The sequence below is a fragment of the Macrobrachium rosenbergii genome, chromosome 49 (assembly GCF_040412425.1).
Source record: "Macrobrachium rosenbergii isolate ZJJX-2024 chromosome 49, ASM4041242v1, whole genome shotgun sequence".
Classification (NCBI taxonomy): domain Eukaryota; kingdom Metazoa; phylum Arthropoda; class Malacostraca; order Decapoda; family Palaemonidae; genus Macrobrachium; species Macrobrachium rosenbergii.
The window spans coordinates 9,143,322-9,169,114 of NC_089789.1; the positions used below are offsets into that span (position 1 = coordinate 9,143,322).

General features: G+C 36.0%; 1 protein-coding gene across 1 annotated transcript in view; it reads left to right on the forward strand.

Annotated features, from left to right (window-relative positions):
* Window positions 1-7,324: 7,324 nt before the first annotated feature.
* Window positions 7,325-25,793, forward strand: part of LOC136832072 (abnormal cell migration protein 10-like) — an 891,193-nt gene continuing 872,724 nt past the window's right edge. Inside the window, exon 1 of the mRNA XM_067092687.1 lies at window positions 7,325-7,871. Within this exon, the coding sequence (XP_066948788.1) occupies window positions 7,837-7,871 (35 nt within the window). The 5' untranslated portion in view covers window positions 7,325-7,836. The remainder of the gene's footprint in view (window positions 7,872-25,793) is intronic.

Below are 25,793 nucleotides of genomic sequence, written 5' to 3' on the forward strand. Positions count from 1 at the left end.
GTGGTTTTTTTTTATCCTCTTCATATCAATATTTTTTTCAGTCATAGGCAGGACTGTGTACCAGAGTATGTGCCAGAACTGTAAGTAGTGTGTGTTATTACCCTACACAAGGTCAATTAGGTCAGAATTCTATGGCATCTGTTTTAAACAGCATGATATTATTCATCCTCAAGACTTGCAGGTAACAGCAAATGGCCTGGCGCTTACAGATTCTTCTCTCCTGCTAGACTCCTCCTCACTGAATCTATCCTCAAAGGCCTACTGGAATTAAACACAGATACAAAGCTAGACTTTATTTGCAAATTTAACAAAAGTAATTCAGCAAAAGCTACAGTCATGAAATGGAGTGATTCACACCCTTATAAATGGAAATCATAACTAGAGGAAATTCAGATTCACAATCATTCAGATTAATGATTCTAAACCAACTAGTACTAGTGACTAACACCAAGGTCACCAAACAAAGTAAAGAGGTCATAATTATTCTAGATCACAGTAAATGTCATAGAGTATGTAAAGAACACCACTTCCAAAATATTCATCCTCACAGGATGAACACAGAATTCTTGTTAAAAGAAACATATCATATATTAAAACCTGAAGTGATGGTTGAAAGAAATCAATATTCAAAATTGAAAATGCACAATGGAGAAAAACAGAAAATGCATAATGGAGAAACAGAGAATTTCACTGCAACACAAAAAGATGTGTTAATGAGTTATCTTACTTGCTATGGCCGCAAATAACGATCTCCACAGTGGTGGTTCTTAAACACTGCACAAAGCAAATCACACCCAGCCACAAATCAAATCCCATAGCCATTGTATGTTCCTCTCATACCATCAGAGAGTGCACACATACACGCACTCACTTAATAACTCCTCCCCCGAAGTGTGACGACACCAGTTCAGTGTTCGAATGATCACAACGCTTTCATCCATCTGTCACGCTGTCTCCAGGCACTTAGGCCACGATCAAAAAGCACAAATGAATACGTCAGATACCCACTGTACTCCAATGTGTAAACCTCCATCAACATACCTGCACCTGCAGCGGATGTGCTTTTGATAGGCCAGCACATAGTTCGTCCAAAGGCTTAATATATGTTTGAAATTTGCCAGAGTTTTTGGGATTTTTTATTACACCTTTCAAATATTTTTTTTTACCAGTTGATGTCAATTTTCACAAGACTGTGTGCAGTAGATTAAGTACTTTAGAGTTTTGAAATATTTTGTTTTCAGTGAACAGAACTAACAAGACGTCAGGGTTTGTTATTTATGAAAAGTACAAATTAATAAATGTGTCATTTTAAACAGCAAATTAAGAGTACATTTCACAAATTATATACAGTAAAGTTGTTGTAAAGGTAGATGATGAACCTGGAGGGAAATGAGGATGCCTAGAAAAAGTAGCCAAGCTGCAACTACTATGACCCAATGAAATGTAAACAACATGGCTAATGGTTATTTCACTGCTATAAAAGAATAAATTCCCTTGTAGGGAATAATGACTACAGAGTTAAGCAGATCGAACATATCGTAGGATTATGGAATTCATCAAACCAAAGAGGCACCACCCTTCAACTAATTTTCTGTTGTCTTCTAATATTTTACAGCCCCTTACCCACCCATGTATGCGATTGGACAGTACGTGAAGCAATCTCTGTATGTGCAGAATGTAGGTCAGCGCTAACAGTTATGCATATCTTATTTACTGTAAATGTCCAAGCTCAAGCCAATGGCAAATGTCAAGTTTTGGAAATGAGGCAAGTGAGGAAATTGCCAATTATTTTCAGTTCATCCAGATCATAAATTTTGAAGTACTGCAAGTTTAAAGCTAAGCCTATGAGAGTTAGATATTTTGACTCCTGGATTGGTTAGGGCGCTCAATAATGGAAAATTGCTGGAAATATGTTTGCTGCTGGGTTAGGTGGCAAAGGCATCTTATACAGCTGAATGATAATTCATGACCATCCAGTCTTTGGTTACAAGCTCTTTTGGCTGATTGTATGCTTAGGCCCATTTTTAAACTGAATAATTTTCAGACTACTAGGCAGCCCTGATGGGCCTACTCCCAAAATTGTCGAAGCCATCTGCCTTAAACAAGATTGTTTCATCGGTTGTTACTTATTTGTTTTAATCAGAATTCTCATCAGCATAATCCCTAGTGTGTGAGGTCTCTCTAATGATCCTCCCCTAGCTGTTTTATCTTAAAGGGCTCATTTGATGAATGGTTTTGAAGACTTGATTATATGGGATAAAAGTGATGGCCATCAATAAATGTTTTTGTGTGTGTGCACATTTTGTAATGGGAACTTGGGTTACATAAGAAATTAATTCATATTTATTTTGCCTTATGATAGGACTTCTCTAAATCCTTTAATTAAGGGGGGAGGGGGAAGATACAGATGTTGAAAAGTTTCCTTAACTTTCATATATAATTTGATATGAATAAACTTCAAATTCAGGGTTCATGAAACATCATTCAACATGACTTAATAATCAAGTTGAATGGCCCCTTAGGGGATTAGTGCATAACAAGGTTCTTTGGAGCGTCCCTTTGGCCTCTAGCTGCAACCCCTTTCATTCCTTTTACTGTACTCTCCATTCATATTCTCTTTCTTCCATCTTGCTATCCACCCTCTCTTGACAATTGTTTCATAATGCAACTGCGAGGTTTTTCTCCTGTTACACTTTTCAAAACTTGCTACTCACAAGTCCTGTTTCAGCGCTGAGAGACCTCTTAGGTCCCAGCGCTGGGGCTTTGGCCAAACTTCTGTATTCTATATTCCATTCCAAGTTGAATGGTGTTTATGCTATCATTTGATGAAGACATATGAGTAACTTTCACAGAGAGGTTGGGAAAGACATGTCTTTACAATGGTGTATAACTGCATATTCCTTCATATGTCTTATTTTAACTTGGTTTTTTGCTATTGTATCAGTATTTACGGTATATATATGCTTATTTTCTACCAGTTATTTCTCTTCTCATGTGGATATTCTATTTTATGAAATCTTGCGATGCAAGTTGACACTTGTTTAGTCTTTTTTATGTGTTATTGCACAATAGGAATAAAGACCACTGTTCTATGATTTTGTGTCAGAATTTGTTCACCAAAATTGGAATCTGAAGGGGGCTAGTGCAGTCAGTGCACCACGTGGTGCACTGTAGGCATTGCTAAAAGGTGTTTGCAGTGTCGCTCCACATTTTTGGGCTTTTGACTTTGCCTCCATTTTAAGCTCCTTCAGTCTGACAGTCCAGCCTCTAGACTACAGTGATCTAGTGCAAGTGTGGGGTTTTCTCCTAGTTCCACCTTTAGATCCTTGTACTGCATCTCTATCTTGCTGTCCAACCACTCCAACTGCCTCTGTTCATTGTCTTAAGTGCTGAATGGCCAAAAGTGCCCCACTGCTTGGCTTGACAGCCCAGATTCATAAAATCAATCAATCATCTCCTCTTTAGGGTAAAGTCTTTGTCCCTTAATGACCCTTGGCCAGAAAAATACCAAAATGCCCAGCAAGTGTCTTTTGCTGTTACTTTGCAGTTACCGAGATACTAAGGATAATGTGCTGAAGAAAGTAGAATCGTTTTCTGTAGTCCCAAGAATGAGGCAAACTCAAGTAAATGTAAGTTATCAAGCTCTATTTCTCATTAAGTTTCGACAACATTCTAGTGTCATATCAAAGTACTCAAGTTAGTAAAACACACGAGAAAAACGAATAAATAAAAAATAATGCAAATTTTGGTTATAAATGGCGTAAAAAAGACTAAATTCCTATTTACAATCTATATTTTTTCACTTGAAGTTATGGTCAAAGTCATTGATTGCTAGGCCCACGGGTGTTGAATCTCCCACTAACAAAAAATTAAGCTTCTTTTCTTGGGCACTACGCTGTCATATTAATGGAATGTAGGTATTAATGTAATGATCGTACTCTCTCTCTCTCTCTCCCTCTCTCTCTGCAATGCAATGTAGCCATCACTGTTACGATTGTAAAGCCTGTCTGTCTGTCTGTCTGTCTGTCTGTCTGTCTGTCTGTCGTACAATGTTGGCATTAATGTAACACCGTGTCTTCTCTCTCTTGTACAATGTTGCATACGTTACGATTGTAGCTAACAATGTAGGCGTTGATTTAACAATTTTAAAGTCTCTCTCTTTCTCTTTGCGTTACAATGTAGACTTTAAGTAGCGGTGAAATCTCTCTCTCTCTCTCTCTCTCTCTCTCTCTCTCCCTCTCTGTGTGTGTGTGTGTGTTCTGTGAAATGTAGATAATGCGAACGATTTAAACGACTGTATGTTAAGCCAATTTTTCTCCGGTTGATCCTTGTAACAGAGCTTGAGAGTGAATAATACTTAGCTTCCGTTTCTGATAAGAATTCTTTTGAATAATCTTTAAATAGTAATTTTTAAAGAAAATGGGTTGATTACATTCTAGGTTTGTTATTTGAATAATATATTTAAATCTTTATTTTTAAAATGGCCAGATTAGCATCCTGAAGTTCTATACATCTAATTGAGATTCACACCTTACAAAAAATAGTATCGTTTATCGTCGTATTTCACCCGAATGGAACGGAGGTTATTTTTATTGCTTCTTATTCCATCGTTTCGTGTTTTTGTCCAGACACATTGTTCTCTCTATTGTTATCGTTGATCAAAATGGATCGTCAATAGAACACTTATTCTATACTCTTGGTGCATATCGGATAAAAAAAAAAAATACTACTGTACTCTTATTTTATACGTGACAATTATTTTTTTTTATCGTTCTGCACAACAATAAACAATTGTATGTCATCGAGCGACAGACTGCCCGCTTTTTCTTTCTCTTTTTCTTTGTTTTTATTTATTGTTTTTTATTGTTACGCGAAAAAGGGAACACTGAATTCTAAATAGAATTGAAAGTCATCCTTTATCTATCCATTTCATCAGTAAAGCAAGTACTTTGCTTCCTCTCTCTCTCTCTGTATATATATATATATATATATATATATATATATATATATATATATATATATACATCATATATATATATTTGTGTTTGTGTGTGATTGTGTGGAGAGAGAGAGAGCCCTCAACATAGAGGAGAATAACGCATTGTATATTCATGTCTTCGACACGCTACTGATGAGCAACCTTGTGTATGAGTGAAAATCTTTAATAGGAGATAACAAACTTGAGAAATCAGTGATGAGAAATAGTGTTATGTTTCCATAATCATCTTGTAGTATTTCACAGGTAGATTTGGCAATCAGTGATTTGTAGAAATGTAGTTTTCTGTGGCATTGCTGTGTAATAAGGCATAGCTATTGAGTTATGCCTAATTACGTAACCACCAAATATAATAATAATAAAAATAATAATAATGATAATAATAATAATATTATTATTATTATTATTATTATTATTATTATTATTATTAATTATTATTATTTTTATTATTAATTAATAATAATAACAATTATTATTATTATTATTATTATTATTATTATTATTATTATTATTATTATTATTATTATTATTATTATTATTATTAACAAGATGAACCCCATTCACATGGAACAAACCCAGCAGGGACCACTGACTTGAAATTCGGGCTTCCAAAGAATATGGTGTTCATTTGATAGAAGTAACAGAAGGTAATGGGGAATACAGAAAGAAGAGTTCAGTTATTGGAGAAGAAAAAAATAAATTAATAAATAAGGATAAAAATGTAAGTAAATTATTAGAATACAGGGAGAATTGATTTAGATTAAGTATCACAATTTGATGCTGCAGACTGTACTCTCATAAGAAATATTTATTGATGCTCCATTTGGATATATATGCCACATAAGCATTTACATATATAACAAAGTACAATAAATTCTATGTGTATTTTGTAAAAGAATAAATTAGATTAAATTCCCAAGCTATTGACATAATTATACAAAGTTCATAATGTGAAAAAATGTTCATTAATTTCTAAGTTCCAGCTTAGTTAGACTATTGGGGCCGACGGTAAATATCCGCAACCGATATCATTTAGGTCAGTTGTGATTGGCTGGAACCCATGCTGCTTATTATCACCCGCCCGTTCAAATGCCCAGAACAATAATTAAAAGATAAGATAGATCCTTACAAAACATGTCACTAGAGCCTGACATATCGACAGAGATTTAGTGCCAGAGTCAACGGCCACTCTCTTGTTCTAATTTAATTGCAAACAAATGCAAATTTAATTTCCGTCCCATTTAATTGGATGTCAAGGAAAACGAAACGAAAGCTTCCACGGGAATCCTACCGTCTTCGGGAGGCGCCAGTCGGCTCTGCTACATTTTGCCCTTCGGCGGCTGTGTGTGAGTGTGTACGTGTGTTCGTGTCTGTAGCATCTCTCTCCAGCCGTCGGTGCGAGGCGAAAGTCGTCGCCCTTTTTGCGTCCACACGCCAATCGCCCATCTGCTTGCTCTGTGCTTCCTTGTTGGGCTAATAAGACCGTGGGCGTAAGGGCGACTCCTCCAGGCAGGAGCAAAGACCGTCACGTCCCGAGAAAGTTACGTCAAATCCAAGTAACCTGTCAGGCTCATTCAGTTTTCCACCTTGCATAGTAGATGTGACGTCATGAATTGTATCTGTGGAGATTGGCCTGCGGAGTTGACGGAATAACACAAGCTTTGTTTTTTGTAACTTCTGAGAGAGAGAGAGAGAGAGAGAGAGAGAGAGAGAGAGAGAGAGAGAGAGAGAGAGAGAGAGAGGTGGGAGCGGGACCGGGTGAGAGCACATGATAATTTCTGCACTTCCATTGCAGTGAACAGGTAATAATGTCTCTGAACTCACGAAGTACTGATCTTACAAGATTAAACAGGGAATATATTATTTTTTATGTCACTGGTATTATATGTAATACCATTCACTGCTTTGGTACACCATGCTATAGAACTCTCTCTCTCTCTCTCTCTCTCTCTCTCTCTCTCTCTCTCCTATATATATATATATATATATATATATATATATATATATTTATATAAAGTCTTTTCAGGCTAATAAAAGATACAGTTATGCTTTTAGAATGAATGACCAGTCGTACTCAATACAGAATGAACAAAGATTAGATTAATTAGGCGCGGTTTTGTCAACAATCCCTTGTAAAATCGGCGAATGATAAAAAACAAAATAGGCAATTAGACCCAAGTAACTGAATTATTTAGGTGTTTTCGCTTGAGAAGGAAATATATAAAAAAATAATAAAAGGAAAAAAGGCGAGGCTACAATATGCTAACTGGCAGCGCGTGTGAGTCTGGGAACCGAACCCTGGTGGTGGACCGAGTTTGCTCTTCTCTAGCTCAGTCGTTATGTGGCAGTGAGAAGAGAAGGTTGATGTCGCCTTTTCTGCCCTGTCGGGGTTGTTGTGGTGTCGGCACACGTTTCCATTTATTTGCCTTATACTCGTCAGGTCCATTGTGATTGTACATAACTGCCTTGTGTCCGTAACTTATTAATAATTGACCTCCAGCAACAACAGCCGGGGAATGTAATAATATTTTACCACAGCCTTCTGATATTTCTCTCTTTTTTCGCATTGTATTTTTTATGAAAAAAAAGCTTTTATCGTGTGGTGTGCAATTTGGTGGTAGTGTAATTTAAAGCTTCCCGCAAGAACAGTCTGTGTTATTTTTTATTATAAATCAGTGAATGATAATAAGAATCCATTCCGTCATGTTTACAATTACCCCGTGTCCGTGATTGATCCTTGGAAGAGGAAGTAATCATAATAATATAAACAGGGAGATCATTATGGACAGTCATTGTTGGAACGTTAGCTAACAGAGAATCGGTGAACGTTTCTACAAATTATGGAGACCATCAAACGTTCTCCGAGACGCAAACAGTGAGTCAAATTGTTTATGAGTTTATAGTTTTCCTTAGTTCTAACTCATCTGCAAATATTCAGTTTTAAATGCCATTAATTTAAATATAAATCACTTTAATTACAGCACAATAAAAGTAAGTTAAATTTTTTAGTTTGTATTTTGCCTTAGGCCTAACCAATTTGTAAATTTACAGAAAGCTAGTTGTCATCACATTGATTTTAAAACAATTTGATTAAAGAATAATGATTCTATCAGTTTAATTTCTGTGCTATGAAATTAGGCAAACGTAGGCTATAAGCGTAATTTTAAGCTCCTTGCCCACTTAATATTGTCTAGATTGTAACGAATGAACCTAACCTTATTTTGTAACGAATGAACCTAACCTTATTTGTTTTTCTGTTAAATCAGATTTAATTATTAATTGTCGTTCAAGTTAAATTCCCATAGAATATTATAATTTAAGTCCTATTGTAGAACTGCCGTATATCTGTGGCTCGCGAATTTTCATCGTAACTGCTTTGTTAGGCTTCATGAGGTGGCTTAGGTGACAGTGAACACGTGATGGCGATCCACCCCTTGGTTCTCTCCCCTCCTCTCCCTATCCCATCCCCATTCCATACGGAAGGACATTTAGCTGTGCTGTCTTCTTCCCGCTACAGTGTAGGCCTAGTTTTCAGTTGATATTTCCTACTGCAGGCCTAGTTTTCATATATTTCGTACTGTAGGCATAGTTTTGGGGTGATAGTTCCTCCTACAGGCCAAGTTTGGATAGAATTTTCTCTTATGGGTGCCATACGCTACTTCTACTACTGTATTAAGATCTTCATCCAGAACCAGATGTTATAACTGTTTTATGCCAGGCCTAAAGTTATTCTTTTAAAGGATTTAATTTTTTTTGCTGTGTCTCTGCATTTATCAGTTTATTTTTTATAGAGACGATCTCCTTTACGACACTGAAGAAATGTTAAGGCTCGGAGATATGCTTAAGATATTAAAAAAAAAAACATTAGCCTAAACATTTTTTAGTTCACAAGCAACAGTGACATTTAAAACATTTTTAAGGAGACTGGCCCTTAGGCTAACAAACAATTGAAATAGGCTTGCAGCATGGACTAAATTAAGGCCAGTTGACCCTGTAATATTAATTAAACAGTAATTATTGTATTAGATTTAGGAGTATTAGGTCATTAACTAATTATTACCATTGAAAATATATTGCTACAGTATTAATGACTAGTGGTTTTGAGAGTAATTTGTATTGATGTAAAATATACATGACCTCGTGGTGTAGTGGTTATGATGTTTTATGTCAGACCCATTGTCCCTTTGCTGACCTCAGCATTTTATTGCATACCTGGTAGTTAGTCAGTTTTGGTGGGTTGCAACCAGGGTGGAAAAGGGCATAGGCTAGCAACCTCATTCCAAAGTACTCGTTAAAACTGAAACCCGTACGAATGGCGTACGGTAGAAAATGTTAACATTAAAATGCAGCCATTATTCTGACATGGCAGTGCTTCATTAATTAGAGTCCGTGAAAGCATAATCAAAGCTTTGACTATTCAGATACTACTTTTACTGGTCTTTGTTGTTCAAATACCAGATTTTTGGAATAAAAGTACAGCGTATTATTTTGTAATCGTATTTTTATTTATTTTGTTTTTTTGTGTATTCATTTATTTATTTGTTATAGAGCAAGTCCATTAGTGAACTTTCCCATGCCATTTAAAATATATGACATTTGTTCATGTGATAATTGAATCAAAGTATAAGAGTTTAATTCGCAGCATTTATTGAACTGGTTATAAAGGCAAATGCGCGCCCTTTTAGACAGTTTGCTTGGGAAGTGTGTAAGCCTGTCAGTTGATTTATTTGAATATGTATGCTTGTAAGGTTATAAGTGACTGTTAACGTTAACCAGTTACATAAATACAAATATATGTGTCATTTACATTATAATTTATATACACACACATATATATATATTATATATATACAGTATATATATATATATGTATGTATGTATGTATGTATGTATGTATGTATGTATATATGTATATATCACTACTCTTTTCTCCTCAGAAGGGTTTGGCTCCAGGGAATGTCGTCCCTTCCTATTCACTGCTGCTAGCATATTGAAATGAAATTGGCTATTATGCCATACCAGATTGCAACCCACTGCAGTCGACTGACTGCCATAGATAAAGACCTGTTGGTTATTGAGGCCAACAGAAGGACTGCTGTTACACCATGGGCTTTGCATTGTGACGGTAAACCAATAGCTGCATTAGCTAGAAGACCTGGGTTCGAATTGCAGACGAGGGCGACAGATCGATTTTAAGTTTTATTGATACCTATTACTTCTTTTTTGACTAAGCAGTGATTTATGCACTGGGTAGATGTCTGCGTAGAAAATAGACGTAGATGCTCACTCGTATATAAATATAAATGTCACGCTTTTGTTTAGACCTGAATGAAGTTAGGCCTAGGCCTAATCTAGCTAACATATTAATATAAGAGAAAAAAGTGGCCTTCTATATTAGGATTTCGTAGTAGTGGCTTTTTCTTAGTAAAATATGCCTGGCTTTTTTTCTTCCTCCCGTTTGGGGAGACTGAAAATGAATGAGAGAGAGAGAAAGAGAGAGACCAGACCCTCTTAGTGAGAGCATCTGCTTTAAAGCTACACCGTCGGATGGGATCAACAATAGAAAATGTATTCACAGTTGTGTGATTCCTTTTTGTTTTCATCGCGTGACTGAGGGGAGGTACGTTCGTGCTCTTGTTTGCGTCTAAATACACACACACACACATACACACACACACTCTCTCTCTCTCTCTCTCTCTCTCTCTCTCTCTCTCGTGTGTGCGTATGTGTGTGTGTGTGTGGTCTATTGGTGATGATACCCGACTCGCCAAGCTGTGCGCCTGGGTTCCGTTCTTATTAGAAGAGGAATGAATTAGGCTAGATACAGGCAGACCCCAATGTTCCTCCGTTAACTTCACCAGGGAATTGATTATCCCGTAGACAGTCGACTGTGGTGGGTCGTAGGTATTGTGTATAAGTTCTTGGAGATAGGAAAGTCATTCTAAAATAATCAATGAGAACGCGAAGAGTGACACATTTTGCAGCCATCCTCTCCAAAGGAAAATGGCAAGTATATAAGAGGCCTATACAGTACATACTATGTGTGTGTGTGTGTCTTTATCTATTGACCATAGATCTATGTATACGGTATATAGGTGTGAGTCTGTGTCTGTGCGTATAGACAAGACGTATTTGCTATATTCATTACCTTGAGTAAGATAGGCTAATCACTTTATTCACACTTAATTTCTACAGCATGTATTCATTTCCCTGCTTCAAGAATTGTGCCATGGTATCTGGCATCCGTTTGCTGGTATGATCCAACACGCAAGAAAATGTTAGTGAACTTCTTTTGCACCTGCTCGCTTCGTGATCACAGTCAACTCTGTTTTTAAAACGTTTTCATGAGCAATTCAGCTTTTCATTAAGGAAAGTGAACTTGATTTTTTTAAATCCCGCGTTCTTTTACCCTGTCTTTTCCTTTCCCTTCATTTTATCGTACCTTTGATTCCGCAGTGCATTTAGTTTGATTGCTTGCCGGTTTTTTGGTCTTTGTTTTTATTTTATTTTTTTATTTTCGTCCTCATGCGATGATTTTTCATAGCCGAGGACATGACAAGGCTGTTCTGTTCTTAATGGAATGGTAGCGTGGTTTCCTTTTTTTTTTTTTTTTTTTTTAACAGTTGGAGACGACATGTGAACTTAAGAGTCTGATATAGGCTAATATTAGTGATGCTAATTTTGAAAAAAATATTTTGCTATTAATGCTTCTACTAAGTTGCTGAATTTCACAATGAATGTTAAACGTAACCAGAATTCCATCAATTTACAGGTTTTATTTGTTTGTAGAGCAGGTCTGGTTAGGATAGTATACAGAGTATAACCCAAACACTAAATGGTGGTTGGTTTTGCCAGCAAGAGCACAAAGGTTCTTTGTAGTATCTCTTTACTGTTTGGCTTCTCCAGCTTTGCCTCGCTCAAGTTTTTACATGACATTCATGAATAAATATTCTGGGACAGATTAAGATAGCTACTTCAGAAGTGTGCCTCAGAAATCCTGTAAATTAGCCTATTTGAAGTTAGGACCCAAGTTACCTTTATCCACCATCTTTATGAAGGGGTCAGTTTAGGAAAAACTGTCCCTGTGCTGGGCGACGGTAAATTGAAATATAGAATTTATTACCCGTGGATACGATTTTGGTTTTTGTAGTGGAATAATATGCTCCTTCCAAATTTGTTGTATAAGTGTGCTAGCCGTATGCCAGGAGCTATTGCTTGATTGAGTTGTTGTAAATGATGATTTGCTAATGGGAACAGAATGTTTTTTGAAAGTTGAAGGGTAATTTGTATTTCGAGTGCGACAATTTCCTCTAGTTATTCTTACACTTGCTATGATTTGTTTGTAATTTCATTTCAGTTTCATAATTTCTGCCTGAATAATGGAAACGTTGGCTATGCGAGGATGGTTATAAATAGAATTACTGCTAAGAATCATATATATATATATATATATATATATATATACATACATACATACATACATACATACATACATACATACATGTGTGCTTCCGCGCGTACGTTCGTTATGCTGGCAAACATATAAATATAAATTTTTTAACCTTGTTTATTTTTATACGTAGAATTCTATATCATAGAAAACCTTCTCTCACTTTTCTGTGCTTTGTCCTGGCTTGAAAAATAACTTGACAAGCCAGTCGTCACAAAAACAAAACACCCATTTTCTTCATTGCATTTTGCGCGCTATCCTAACTTCTAAAGAACCTGGGCACATCATCGCGCGGATAAACCCCCCCAAGGAAAGTTTCCGGTCTGTTTGCCATTGCGCGCGAAATGTTTGTTTACATCCAGTGGCAATCAGCCCCGGGATGGGAAGTGTGATGATGTCAGCAGCTGAAGACCCTTCCCACCATCCTCTCCCCTTCTGAACACCCCCCCCCCCGTCTTGTTGACTTCACTTCGATAATTATTGCCTGGCTTCATCAGTCTCTTTGAGAGAACTGTTGCTGTTTTATTTATTATATTTAATTTTTTTCCCTGTGTACGATAATTTTTTTTTATTTTCATGTAAATAGCATTTTTGGAAATGCATTCAGTTTGAAAAGGTAGGTCTACATCCGTGGTGTATGTTTTAGTTTGTAGGCCTACGGTACCCTTATTTAGAATGAATCAGTGTTAAGCTGTTTGTTTCTCATCTAAGAGGTTAAACAGTTTAATTGATGTTCTCTTGCCATGAAAATTTGTGTGGGGAACAAAACACAAAAAAGGCTCTCTCTCTCTCTCTCTCTCTCTCTCTCTCTCTCTCTCTCTCTCTCTATGTCGTATCTTATGCATGTAAAATTGTGGGATGTGGTTGCAACATAAAACACAGTACCAGTAGCTGTCTCATAGTCTCTGTTATAGATAGAAACTCCTTTCCGTGTTTTTCCTCACTGAGTGACGCGTCACTGGATTGTGGTCATCTGTTCTGTGGAAGTGACTCGAGCGAGTGAAGACAAGTTATTCTTTTTTTCCGTTTATGTTTTCTGTTTAGGTAATTAGGCTATATGATGGTTTCTGTTTGTCTTTTAATTACATGAAGTCGCAAAGAAAACCTCATAAGACAAGATTGCGCAGGCTGTTTGGTGTGTGTGTACATATATATATGTGTGTGTGCGCGCGCCATGTATGTATGTATATAATCCACGGTTCAGTGGTTTAAGTATGAATGTGGCGGTGACTTTTTTTCTTATGCCTATCCCTGTTAGGGGAAAGGGCTTTATGCTGAAGTCATGATGTGCAGTATATATAGGCTATATAGTCTATAGGCATTATATATATATATATATATATATAAATATATATTATATATATATATATATATATATATATATATATATATATATATATATATATATATGTGTGTGTGTGTGTGTGTGTGTGTGTGTGTGTGTGTGTGTGTGCGCGCGCGCGCATTTGTGCTTTTGTGTAAACACCGACACAATGTTGATAATAACCTGTAAAAATTCCCTATGAACCACAGCAGGTAGCAAGTTTTTAAAAAGCTCCCTTATTACACCTTCAGTGGGTCATCATTTGACTTAGCCTAATGGTAGAGGGGCGCGTTGCTTCAGGATGTAATTTTCACACAATAGAGAGAAAGCGTAGCTCGCTGGGCGAGTCTATCCTTCCCCTTCCCCTCCCCCCACTGCTCCCTTCTCCGTTCCCCTCCCCTGCTCCTTCCCCTTCCCATCCCCTGCTCCTCACCCTTCCCATCCCCTTCCCCCTGCTCCCTTCCCCTTCCCAACTCCGTGCAGGTTTGACTATGTGGGTTGAGGCTGCTCATTATGGCAGTAAGTTGATGTAGTCTACCAGCTGGTGCCCAGGCAATTCTGGTGACCCTCAAATGATATGGGTACCTGTTATTGCGTGCGATATTTTATAGCGCATGTCTGTTATTATGTTGTAAGGGGATTAGTGGTGAAGTTCAGGTAGCTAATAAGATGTGTCTGTTATGAGTATTAGCCAAGTTACAAGTTCCGTTGGATGAGAAACGGGTAAGATAAGCCAGATTAACTGGGAAATGAGACTCCTGTGATTCTGTCCAGCTGAAAGGCATTTGAACCTAGTTTGAACTTCAGAATTTCCAACTCTTCAGCTGCATTATTAAGAGGGTCTTTTCATAATTTGGTCAGAGCTGTTATGGAAGTTATCGAAAGCTGTATGGTATAAAAATTTTACTTTATTAATTAAATATAAGTGTTCACTTGTGATTTATCCATTTTAGTAAAGAGAACTAATGATTTACCCTTTTTAGTAAAGAGAACTAAGTCTAGATAGGTTTTGTACGTAAAGAATTGTTTGGGTGACAAAGCAAACGGTCGTTCCATTCTCTCTCTCTCTCTCTCTCTCTCTCTCTCTCTCTCTCTCTCTCTCTCTCTCTCTCTCTCACACACACACACACACACACACACACACACACACACACACACACACACACACACGGCCCAAATAGTCGCGTCATTTTCTCTCTCTCTCAGGCACACACCAGACACCAGCAATCCCGTTGTCTTTGACCTGAGCTTCACGGGGTCACGCTGTTGCTTTTGGTCGGCGTGTCCATTGTTTCCTTTAAAAACAGATAAATTACGTGTATGCTAGTTTTATTTTAAGAAGAATAAACATACGTCGATTTGTTAGTTACTCTTCAGTGGTAAATCTGTGAGGAAAAGGAAATTTTAGGTGAAATTCAACATTAAACTAATGTTGTTTCATAACATGAATAGCCTACATTCTCATGGAACTGCCCAGAAGGGCATTGACTTGGCTAGCACGCTTTTACTGAATGGAATGCCCTTTGGTGAAAGAGGAAATGATAAATCAGAGACGCAAGTTTGATTTCTGTGAAATAATAAAAGGCATAACAGAGATCAGAATTAAGTTTAGTTTCAGTGAAATTTATGCCTAGGAATTTAATATTTTCCCCAATATATATATATATAAATATATGTGTGTATGTATATATGTATGTATATATGTATATATAGATACACACATATACATACACACACACACACACACACACACACACATATATATATATATATATATATATATATATATATATATATATATATATATATAGCCTATATAGGCTATATATCTTGAGGAAAATATATATAATGTTTTTACAAAAAGTAGAGAGAGAGAGAGAGAGAGAGAGAGAGAGAGAGAGAGAGAGAGAGAGAGAGAATGAATTTACCCATGCTCATTTCTTCATTAATTTTAATTTTGTCTCGTTATCAGTAAACAGCACACGAGGCACTTAAAATATCTTTTATGAAACCCGGTGACTTCCTTAGACACAACAGCGGGCAGATGTCAGTATGCCATGTTTTAGTAAGAACTCGTAAAAATATTTAGGACATGTATTTTTTTTTTATTATTTTCATCTTAATTTTATGGACCGTATGCCGTGTTTCTTTTGTCGCACTATCGTGTGTAACATTATTTAGCATACCAGTTGCTTTTTTTTGTTTTAATTTTATTTGTCCGAAACATTTGTCGTAAAAGTACTAATATTATTATAAACCAGTTCTGTACATTTATAGCCTAACGGGAAACGCCCTCTTAAGGACTGACTCATTCTTATGCAATCGTAATAGCTTTAAAGTCCTGGTGAATATTGAGAGTGCCTCGAAGCTCAGGCTAGACAGCTCTAGCGGCAATTTTTTTCCCCACATAGGCCTAAATGAGTGTAGGTCATCGCGACTCATCGCCTGACTGATATTACTTTGATGTGACGTTCCAGTCACAATTTGAAACTCTTGTTATGATGGTGTGCAGTTATTGTTTGTAACCCATCTGCGATCGTGTGTACTCCTGTTTGTGGTTCCTTTTGTGGTCTTATGCATTGAGTTTAAAAATCTTACACCATTTAGGCGCTATCTGCGATTCACATTACCTTGTGGAATCACTGTTCACTATCCTTATTGTGACTGCAGTCGCTGTTTGTAACTTTCAGTGACCCTGTTTAGTCGTTTTTGTGACTTTACTTGTTCAGTTGCCGTTTGAGACCATGAGTATGTTCCCACATAATCACGAATTGTTTGTGACCCAAAATATGCCCCTGTGGAGCTGTCCAACAAACCATTGTTGTGACCCAGTAGAATCGCTGTTTGTGACCCTCATCGTCATCTACAGTAGCTGTTTGGTACCGGTACTATCATTATGCTTTTGGGCGGTCGCAGTTTTGACTTGTCTTGAAGTAGTTCAGCATAATTCGAAAAACTCGAATATGGACAGCAAAATTCATAATTGTTCCTGAAGATATTAATGAGCTGTATATTATGGCATTAGGCTACTGAGGCACCATGTACGTCAATCCTAGGGTAACAATACTTATGAATGATAGGAGAATTACTGTTAGGATATTTCAACCCTGAAGGGTAAGTGCTATATAATGACATCATAAGATTAATGGGTGCTACTTTGGCTTGTTATCTACGCGTCACCTACTCCGAGGTGCTAGTATTAAACACCATATAGTAATTGTAAAGTAGACGGCCACACGAAGATATCGTTTGTTAATATAATTTGTCGACCGCACAATGTAGAATTAGGTATATATAATACTTTGATCCCAGAGGGGCTAGTACTAAACACGGCGTCCCAAGGAGCTTCCGCCATGTTTAGTACTAGCACTTCGGAGTAGGTGACTTGTAGATAACAAGCCAAAGTTGATGATTGAATGGCTCCTTCGAGCATCGCTGTTCATGGTACGGTATGTTTGCAACTTGGTCGCGTTAGCTGAGTCGAATGTTTGTTATTGTCTCTTCCAAACCAACGACTGTCAATGTGCAGAATTTTTTTTTTTTTTTACATGGAAGTTCATGTGCTGTTTAGTAACACTAAGAAATTAATGAATAATGGCTGTTTCGAGTATTACTGCTCACAGTAGGCTAGCCCATGTAGGCTGCAGCTTTCTTTCCTCAGTGGGTTCGAATGTTAATTATTATTTTTAATAAAGCAAAGAATAAAAATGTTTTCTGTGTACTTCACAAAAGGTATCTAAAGTTAGAAATAATTATGTAAGATATACAATTTTTATGTGTGTCATAGAGACAAAATATTGTCACAATATGGGGCATGGAGCATTAATGTGCATTATCAGCAAATGATAAGTAGACCATACCTTCATCAGAAGGTAGCTGTTAACCGGCACGGAAGTTTGATTGTTGCGAATATATCATGGTCTTTCTCTCTCTCTCTCTCTCTCTCTCTCTCTCTCTCTCTCTCTCTCTCTCTCTCTCTCTCTCTGGCAAATGAAAGTTTTAATGGGGAGACTTCAGTGAGAGAGAGATTTTATACCAAAAGACAACGTGACGGCATTTTTTAATAAGCGAGGGCCAAGAGACCAGTGAAATATTTAAGAAATCGCACGTTTTAAAATTCGCAGCCTGATTGGTCATATCACCAAGGATAGGGGTAGGGGGAGGGGAAGAGGCAGAAAGCCATGGGTCGAGGAAGTGTGCCATTATTCTTTGAGTGTTCATATTCACTAGTTTTATTTTTTTTTTATTTTAGTGAATTATAAACTTTTATTGAAGCCTTATACTGTTATTACAACGTGGTTTAAATTAGGAATATATATATATATATATATATATATGTATATATATTAATTTATCTCCGAAATGCTATGAAGGAATATGATCTTACGACATAATCGGCAATGAGATTGTCAGATTTTGTCTGAAAACGGAGTTTAATTATTCTGTTTATTTTTTTTTTTAATTAGTCTTTATTGTGTCCAAATACCGAGAGAGAGAGAGAGAGAGAGAGAGAGAGAGAGAGAGAGAGAGAGAGAGATTGGCCTAGTGACGTAACTGTTGGACGAGCGCTGCCCTCATTGCATCCTAGACTTGCTTCCATGCGCGGTGGAGAGAGAGAGAGAGAGAGAGAGAGAGAGAGAGATTGGTGGGGCATGGATTTCGTCCTTATACGGCCGGCATAGCAACGAAGGGCGTGTCGACCACTTGGGGGGAAAATTATAGTTTAATCCACGACGTAGGTGTGAGTTGGCGTCTTGCTTAGGTGCATAGCTGTAGGTTTCGAGCGAGCATCCTGAAGTAGGGCGCGTCCCGAGATCCAAAAAGTTTTAAGGACTCGGGGTATTGCAGTCTTGGGTGCTAGACCGTCCCTAAGTAACAAGGGGTACTGTATGAAGAAACGATGTTGTTTAAACGGACCGGAATGTTTAACATGTCTTGGTAGATTGGTTCGCCTCATAGGGCGTAGATTAACTATAGGCCTAGTTCGCTTGGTCACATTTTCCCTCCTTTTTAAAAGTTTCTCTTGTGAAAGGCTACGCATGTTTACAAACGATTTTCCGGTCTCTTGTTTACCTCGTGTCCTCTCTTTTAGTCCAGCTGTTATTGTTGTGATTTTTCAAATGTGTCAGGAATGCATGGGATATGGCCGCCTTGTTCTAGCCACATGTATACCTTTCACGGTTTTTTCCTTCAATTAGGATGGTGTTCTCTTGGTTCATATAAGCAGGCACTGCAGATATTTAGTGCTTTGTTCATTATCCTCCCAAAAATTAGAGCAGTGTGTAAATATCCATAACTAACACAATTATAGCCCATTATTTAGTGTGCACTCACTTTCGTGAAACAATCATGAAGGCTTAGCAGTCAAGTTCACTGATCGCTTATGCCTGAAGTGGGATTTGAACAAACCAAGTGTATTTGTTTTTCCGTAACGTGTTTACTCTCTCTCTCTCTCTCTCTCTCTCTCTCTCTCTCTCTCTCTCTCTCTCGTAATTTTTTTTATAATTTCCGCAAGCTCGAGATGGTTGCCAGCGTTGCCTCACATGCTAGTTTATCGACATAAAAAAAAATATAAATATATATATATATATATATATATATATATATATATATATATATATATATATATATATATATATATATATATATATATATATTTATGTGTGTGTGTGTGTGTGATATGGAGAAAAGGAGAACATATACGTGACGGTTTTACTCACATTTCAGGAGCCGAATTAAAGTCAGGCGTAAGGATCCAAGCTGATTAGGAGCGTATCCTTCCCGTTGACACGCGATACCATCCAAGACACGATCCCTGTTTTTTTTTTTTTTGTGGGGTTCTGTTGAAAAAATAGATACTTTTGGGATTTTTTGACATTACTTCAGTCATGCTACAGGCGAACGTAGACCTAATGATGTGTCTGATTACCTGAACGAACTCATACTTTGTTCTTTGTTATAGTATATTTCATTTATTAATATTATTATTAATTATTATTATTTTTATTATTATTGTACCCCGTGCGGTGAGAAAATGACGGTAATATAAGACCCTAGAGTCTTAGGTACCTTGTTCCTGTAGCTGGGACCTGAGGGAGGCTGGCCCCAGGCTGGACGATGGTAAATCTAAACGTGGAGTTATTTCACGTAGACTGTAGATGCCATAAAGAAAATGTATGAATATAAAGTATTATTATTATTATTATTATTATTATTATTATTATGTTGTTGCCAATTGCTTGTCATTTTTCAACAAAGCCCAATAAATATATATATATATATATATATATATATATATATATATATATATATATATATATATATATATACATATGTATGTGTGTGTGTGAAAATTTGATTTAGCGGATTCTCGCTTATGAATTTTATAGTCAGTGATTTTGTACCATTCGTTGTGTGCCTCGTGAATTTTATAGCTTGTAAACATCTCCCTCACGTAAAATAAGAGATGGTAACGACGATAGAGAGAGGGAATAACGAGGGAGAGAAGAAAGTATTGACCAAGACCTTGCATCCTTTCTGTAAATATTAAGAAATATATATATATATATATATATATATATATATATATATATATATATATATATATATATATATATATATTTATATATATATATTTGTATATACGTATATATGTTTACATACATTTTATATATATATATATATATATATATATATATATATATATATATATATATATATATAAAAAACTTGATTTTGTTTAGTCATCTTGGTAAAGGTTGGAATATCGCGGTTATAACACAAGATTGCAGAATTTGTTTATGATTGTAGCCTAAATGCTGTATTACTGACAGCTTAGGCCTGAAGTGACAAATGCACAAACCCTGTGTGTTTGTTTTTCCATAGCGCGTTTAAGCTTGTTCTGTATCAATCTTTTGTGCAACGTTTGAAGGCTGTCTGACCGGGGCGTCCTGGCTAGTCTACTGTGCGTAACTATTCGTTCTGCCAAAAAAAAAATAAATAAAAAAGTTGGTAGAATCTTAAGTCTTGTTTGGTTAGACCCTCATTTGTATGCGCTGGTTGTTAGGGACGAAACGATAATGACGGTGATTGTGATAATCACTCTTCTTCTTCTTCTTCTTTAGTTTTTTTTTTGTTGTTGGCTTTTGTTGCTCCATTATGTAAGAGCTGCGCGTTCTTTCATCTTGGAACCCCCAAGGTGTCTTCCCCTTAGTTATTTTTTTTATGGAAATTTAAAATTTAACCTGTGAAGAGTTTAGGTGAAGGTGTTTATGTATTTGTATTAAATCTGTAATGTGTATTTTTGCTTTTTTATGAAAACTCAAAATTTAACCTGTTGTGAGTTCTCGGTGTAGGGTTTATGCATTCTTATATATTCTGCATTGTGTAATGTATATACTTTTGTTTCATATTTAGGCTATACCTTGTACTGAGTTTTCTGAGATAACGGTATATATGTAATGTTATTCATTATGGTATAAGTTGGGTTTCGTGTGCTGACATGATACTATTTTGTGTTTTTTCGTATCTCATTATCTGTATGTGGTCCATTCTCGTTACCTTAGTTCTGTGTATCTAACCCATGTGTTTTCTAAAGACAGACTAGGCCTAATTATCCTTCAAATTTGAAATCTGAATAATTAACCTTTTAAGCTTCGACAGACATTGGCTGGACCAATTTACGAAATCTTGGGATCGTCTAAATCTTCTACAGAGTCATTCTGCACGATAAAGTTTGGATATTTATGCCACCAAGTTTTTTTTTTTTTAAAGATCGCCCGTCTGTTTCTGGAATTTCCGTAGGCCTAAGCAGCTTTTTTCCTAGCCGTTAATCACTTAATAAGTATCGTAGGGGGTTGAGGCAGATTTAATTTAAATATTAGATTTTTAACGAGACAAATTTAAGTTGTTATTAGATCAGGAATGACCAGCAATTTTAAAAGTCAAAGTAAACCGATTAGTTTCCTTGAGAATAGTGTCTAACATAGCTTGCATCAGTTTCCTGCAGTAAACAGATCTGGAATTGTCTGGGTTAAAAATCGCTTGAAAATAGAAGAAAAAATGTTCTTTGACCCGGAGATTTAAAATAAAAAAAGGAATTAGAATTCCATGCGATCCCAGATGATAGAGTTATTGCAAGCGATATGCTGAAAGCTTATTCGAGGAGGATTTGCTGATAAAATTCAAATGCCGTTTGTCAATAGCAGCTGGGGACTGTAAATGTCATAACCTTTACTAGTTATATATTTCATCCACTCTGTTCACAAGGAATTCTTCGGCAAATAATTGACTTTTGGTTGAATTGCCTGTATACCGAGAAAGTGTGGAAAAATATATGTAAATACTCATTGTTATATATACATACATGCATGCATAGATACACGCACAGAGACATTTACATACACACACGTATATATATATATATATATATATATATATATATATATATATATATATATGTATGTATGTATTTATGTATGTATTTTATTCTTATGTATATATATATATATATATATATATATATATATATATATATATATATATATACATATATATATGTATGTATGTATGTATGTATGTATGTATGTACAGACTTTTGCAATTAATCACTTTTTGTTATATAAATGAAGTCTTTGTTCGTGTGCGGGCATCTGTTACTTACGTACAGTATCCATGTATATATGTACACTCGGCAAGGAAAGTGAGGATACAGTTTTCATTAGATTTCGTTCATCGAATTTTAATTTTTTTCTTGCAGAAAACACATAATCTTGGTAAATTTACTATAGAATATGAAAATACAATGCAAATTATATCATATATGTTAAATCTGCAAAACAAAAACGTTCAGATACGTAAAAACACCATGGATGTCCGAAGTAATCAGAATTTCTCAGATGACTTCGTTCATAGAGATCTAAAAGATAGTGTGTGGATACCTTGGTGTAGTACTGTTTATCAGAACGGCAATATTTACTCGTTTTCCGTTATGAACAGGCTTATTGTTGCATCATCATACGAGGTAATGATAATTTCTTTAATTTTTACACATTCATATTTGTATTTCACGGTATTAAAAGTTAGCTGAAATCAATGGCAGTAAATGTTGTGACAGCTAGGGTAGGTTGACCAAATCTATTTAAATCCGCAAGAACTTTCTCTATGATGTGAGGAGCAACTTCGGCGGGAAAACACAAGTAGCCTAACTGGATGTTTCTTGACGTTGCCGTAGTTTCTCTCTCTCTCTCTCTCTCTCTCTCTCTCTCTCTCTCTCTCTCTCTCTCTCTCTCTCTCTCCCCATTGCTAAAACATACAAATATAGTAACAAATATAGTATCGCTCAATCTCTAAAAGAAAAAAAAAATAATGAAATGAGTAGCTCTACATATAGGCCTAGGCTTACACAACAGCAAACTCTCTCTCTCTCTCTCTCTCTCTCTCTCTCTCTCTCTCCATTGCTAAAACATACAAATATAGTAGCAAATATAGTATCGCTCAATCTCTAAAAGAAAAAAAAAATAATGAAATGAATAGCTCTACATATAGGCCTAGGCTTACACAACAGCAACTCTCTCTCTCTCTCTCTCCATTGCTAAAACATACAAATATAGTAACAAATATAGTATCGCTCAATCTCTAAAAGAAAAAATAATGAGATGAGTAGCTCTACATATAGCCTAGGCTATACAACAGCAACTCTCTCTCTCTCTCTCTCTCTCTCTCTCTCTCTCTCTCTCTCTCTCTCTCTCTCTCTCTCTCTCTCTCTCTCATCATAACATTGCATTCGTTCCTTTATTGTTCCCCACTTTTTTCGTTGGACATTGCTCAAATTTAACTCTTGATTTCATTATGGAAGATCGCGTTTCCGATTATGCAAGCATTCCGTTCATTGTGGTGTCATAAATTCATTTGTGTAAGGTTACTTGGTAGGTTATGTCGAAAAATGTTTATTTTGCTCAGAACTGTCGCTGCAAATTACAACTTGAACGAATACTGTAAAGCTTACTACTGCATTTAAGTATCAGTGATTTCAGAACCGTAGAATATGATTGAACGTTATAGGAGGTCAAGCAAAAAACAAACACAATAAGACTGAAGCTCCTCCCCCTCCTAAAGTTGCCAGATGTTGCATTATTGAGCAATATATGTCCGAAGATTTAAAAAAACTGTATCCTCACTTTCCTTGCCGAGTGTACATACATTTAAGTATAGGAATCTATTTCCTCGTTTGAATGCAACCATATGGATGTATATATAAGACAGGCAACAGCCTAAATGAACTATACGACTTTGAGTTACAGCTTTGGTTTAGTTGTGACAGGAATAGGAAGAACCTCATTAAGGACTTAGATTCTGCTGGAGAGTTCAAATTAGACCGTATGATAAGCAGAGATAGCGTGATTAGCCTATTCAGGTTAATGAAAACTACAGCTTTCTCTGAAAGAGATTTAAAAACGGAAGCGGATATGGTCCAGAACTTCAAAGTGATTTTAGAGGATGAAGAGACAAGAGATTAGTTGAGACATAAGATACTGGTGTGTGTGTCTGTGTGTGTGTGTGTTTATTTTATTATTATTTTTTTTTTGCATTCATCCTGGTGGGTCTGAAGTAATGCTATATTGTGCTTTATTAATGGGTATTTGTGCCAGATTTATAATTCGTCCCTGTTTTGACGAACTGGCGTCACCTTTTTTCTAAAGTGTTTGTTTTCCAGCAAAAGTGAGTTTTTTAATACTCTGTAACATGTCAAAACTTCAGGTGTCTGTTGTCTGTGTTGTCACATTTTCAAACCAAATTGCCATAAAAGATGAGGTAATTAGAGGTTCTGAATAATATAAACATCTTTGAAGCGCATTTCTCATAATGGGGAAAAAATGGCTTATGTCAGTTCGTCAAACTTCGGACGAATTCTTACAAATGTTTGAGGAAATGATTAGAATAAATATCAGACTTCTTTTGCCCCAAAAGGCTACATATGTGATGGACTCAAAACCCATCAGTTGATAGTCTGTGTTTTATGAGGAATATTGGGTTAAATTACATGCATTATTTTTGTACAGTATATATACCTACTTTGATGCATTCTAGTGTTGAAACACGTTGCAACAGTAAAGCAAAATATTGAATCTTCTGTGTATTGAAAGTCAGATTTTATTTTTTTATTATGTTTAAAGGTGGATTTGTGTTAAACCATTATACAATGCTATGTCAAGATTATTTAAAGTTGTGGAGTTGAATAGCGCTGAGTTTTGTGAGTTATATTTGTCTTACAAATGCTTGGGGAATTGTTTAGGGTAAATACAAGACTATCTAATTTGTTGATAGTGTAATTGTTTTACGAAAAATATTGGGTTAAATTACAGGTATTATTTTTACTCTGTGCCTATTTTGAGGCTTCTAGTTGGTTAATTGTCATTAGATTGGATATAGGCTATGTGAAAATGGAAAAAAAAAACATATGAAGAACAAAATATAACTGATAATTTATAACAGAAAATCAATAGAAAATTCGCTTGGTATCACTATTTTTTATTAATTTTTTTTTTGAAGACCTAAGAGTTTCGTAAGCAGAGGTAACAATACAGACTCGTCAGAAACCCTCTTGTTTGACTAAGCTTACTTGTTTAAATGCAAGCATGTTTGACTCATGATTCCCAGGTAAACTTCCCAATTTTCATTTCATTTTTCTTCCAGGTGAGTAGATTCCGGAATTCGTTCAGGTTTTACCTGTGTTCGAGGGCAAGGATCACGTGAGTTGTTATGCTTTTGTGAATATAAGGTCATGCTGGAGGCCAAACTGGGTCAGCTAAGGTAATTTTTGTTTATATAGCCATGTCTTTAACAGGCGGTAGGTAATTATACAGATATGATTGTTATGAATCGTTGAATTAATAAATACAGACAGATAATATAACTGATGATGGCCCCAACGAGTTGACCTCTATCAGTACTACTAATTTTAGTGCTACTACTATTTTTATTATTATTATTATTATTATTATTATTATTGTTATTATTATTAT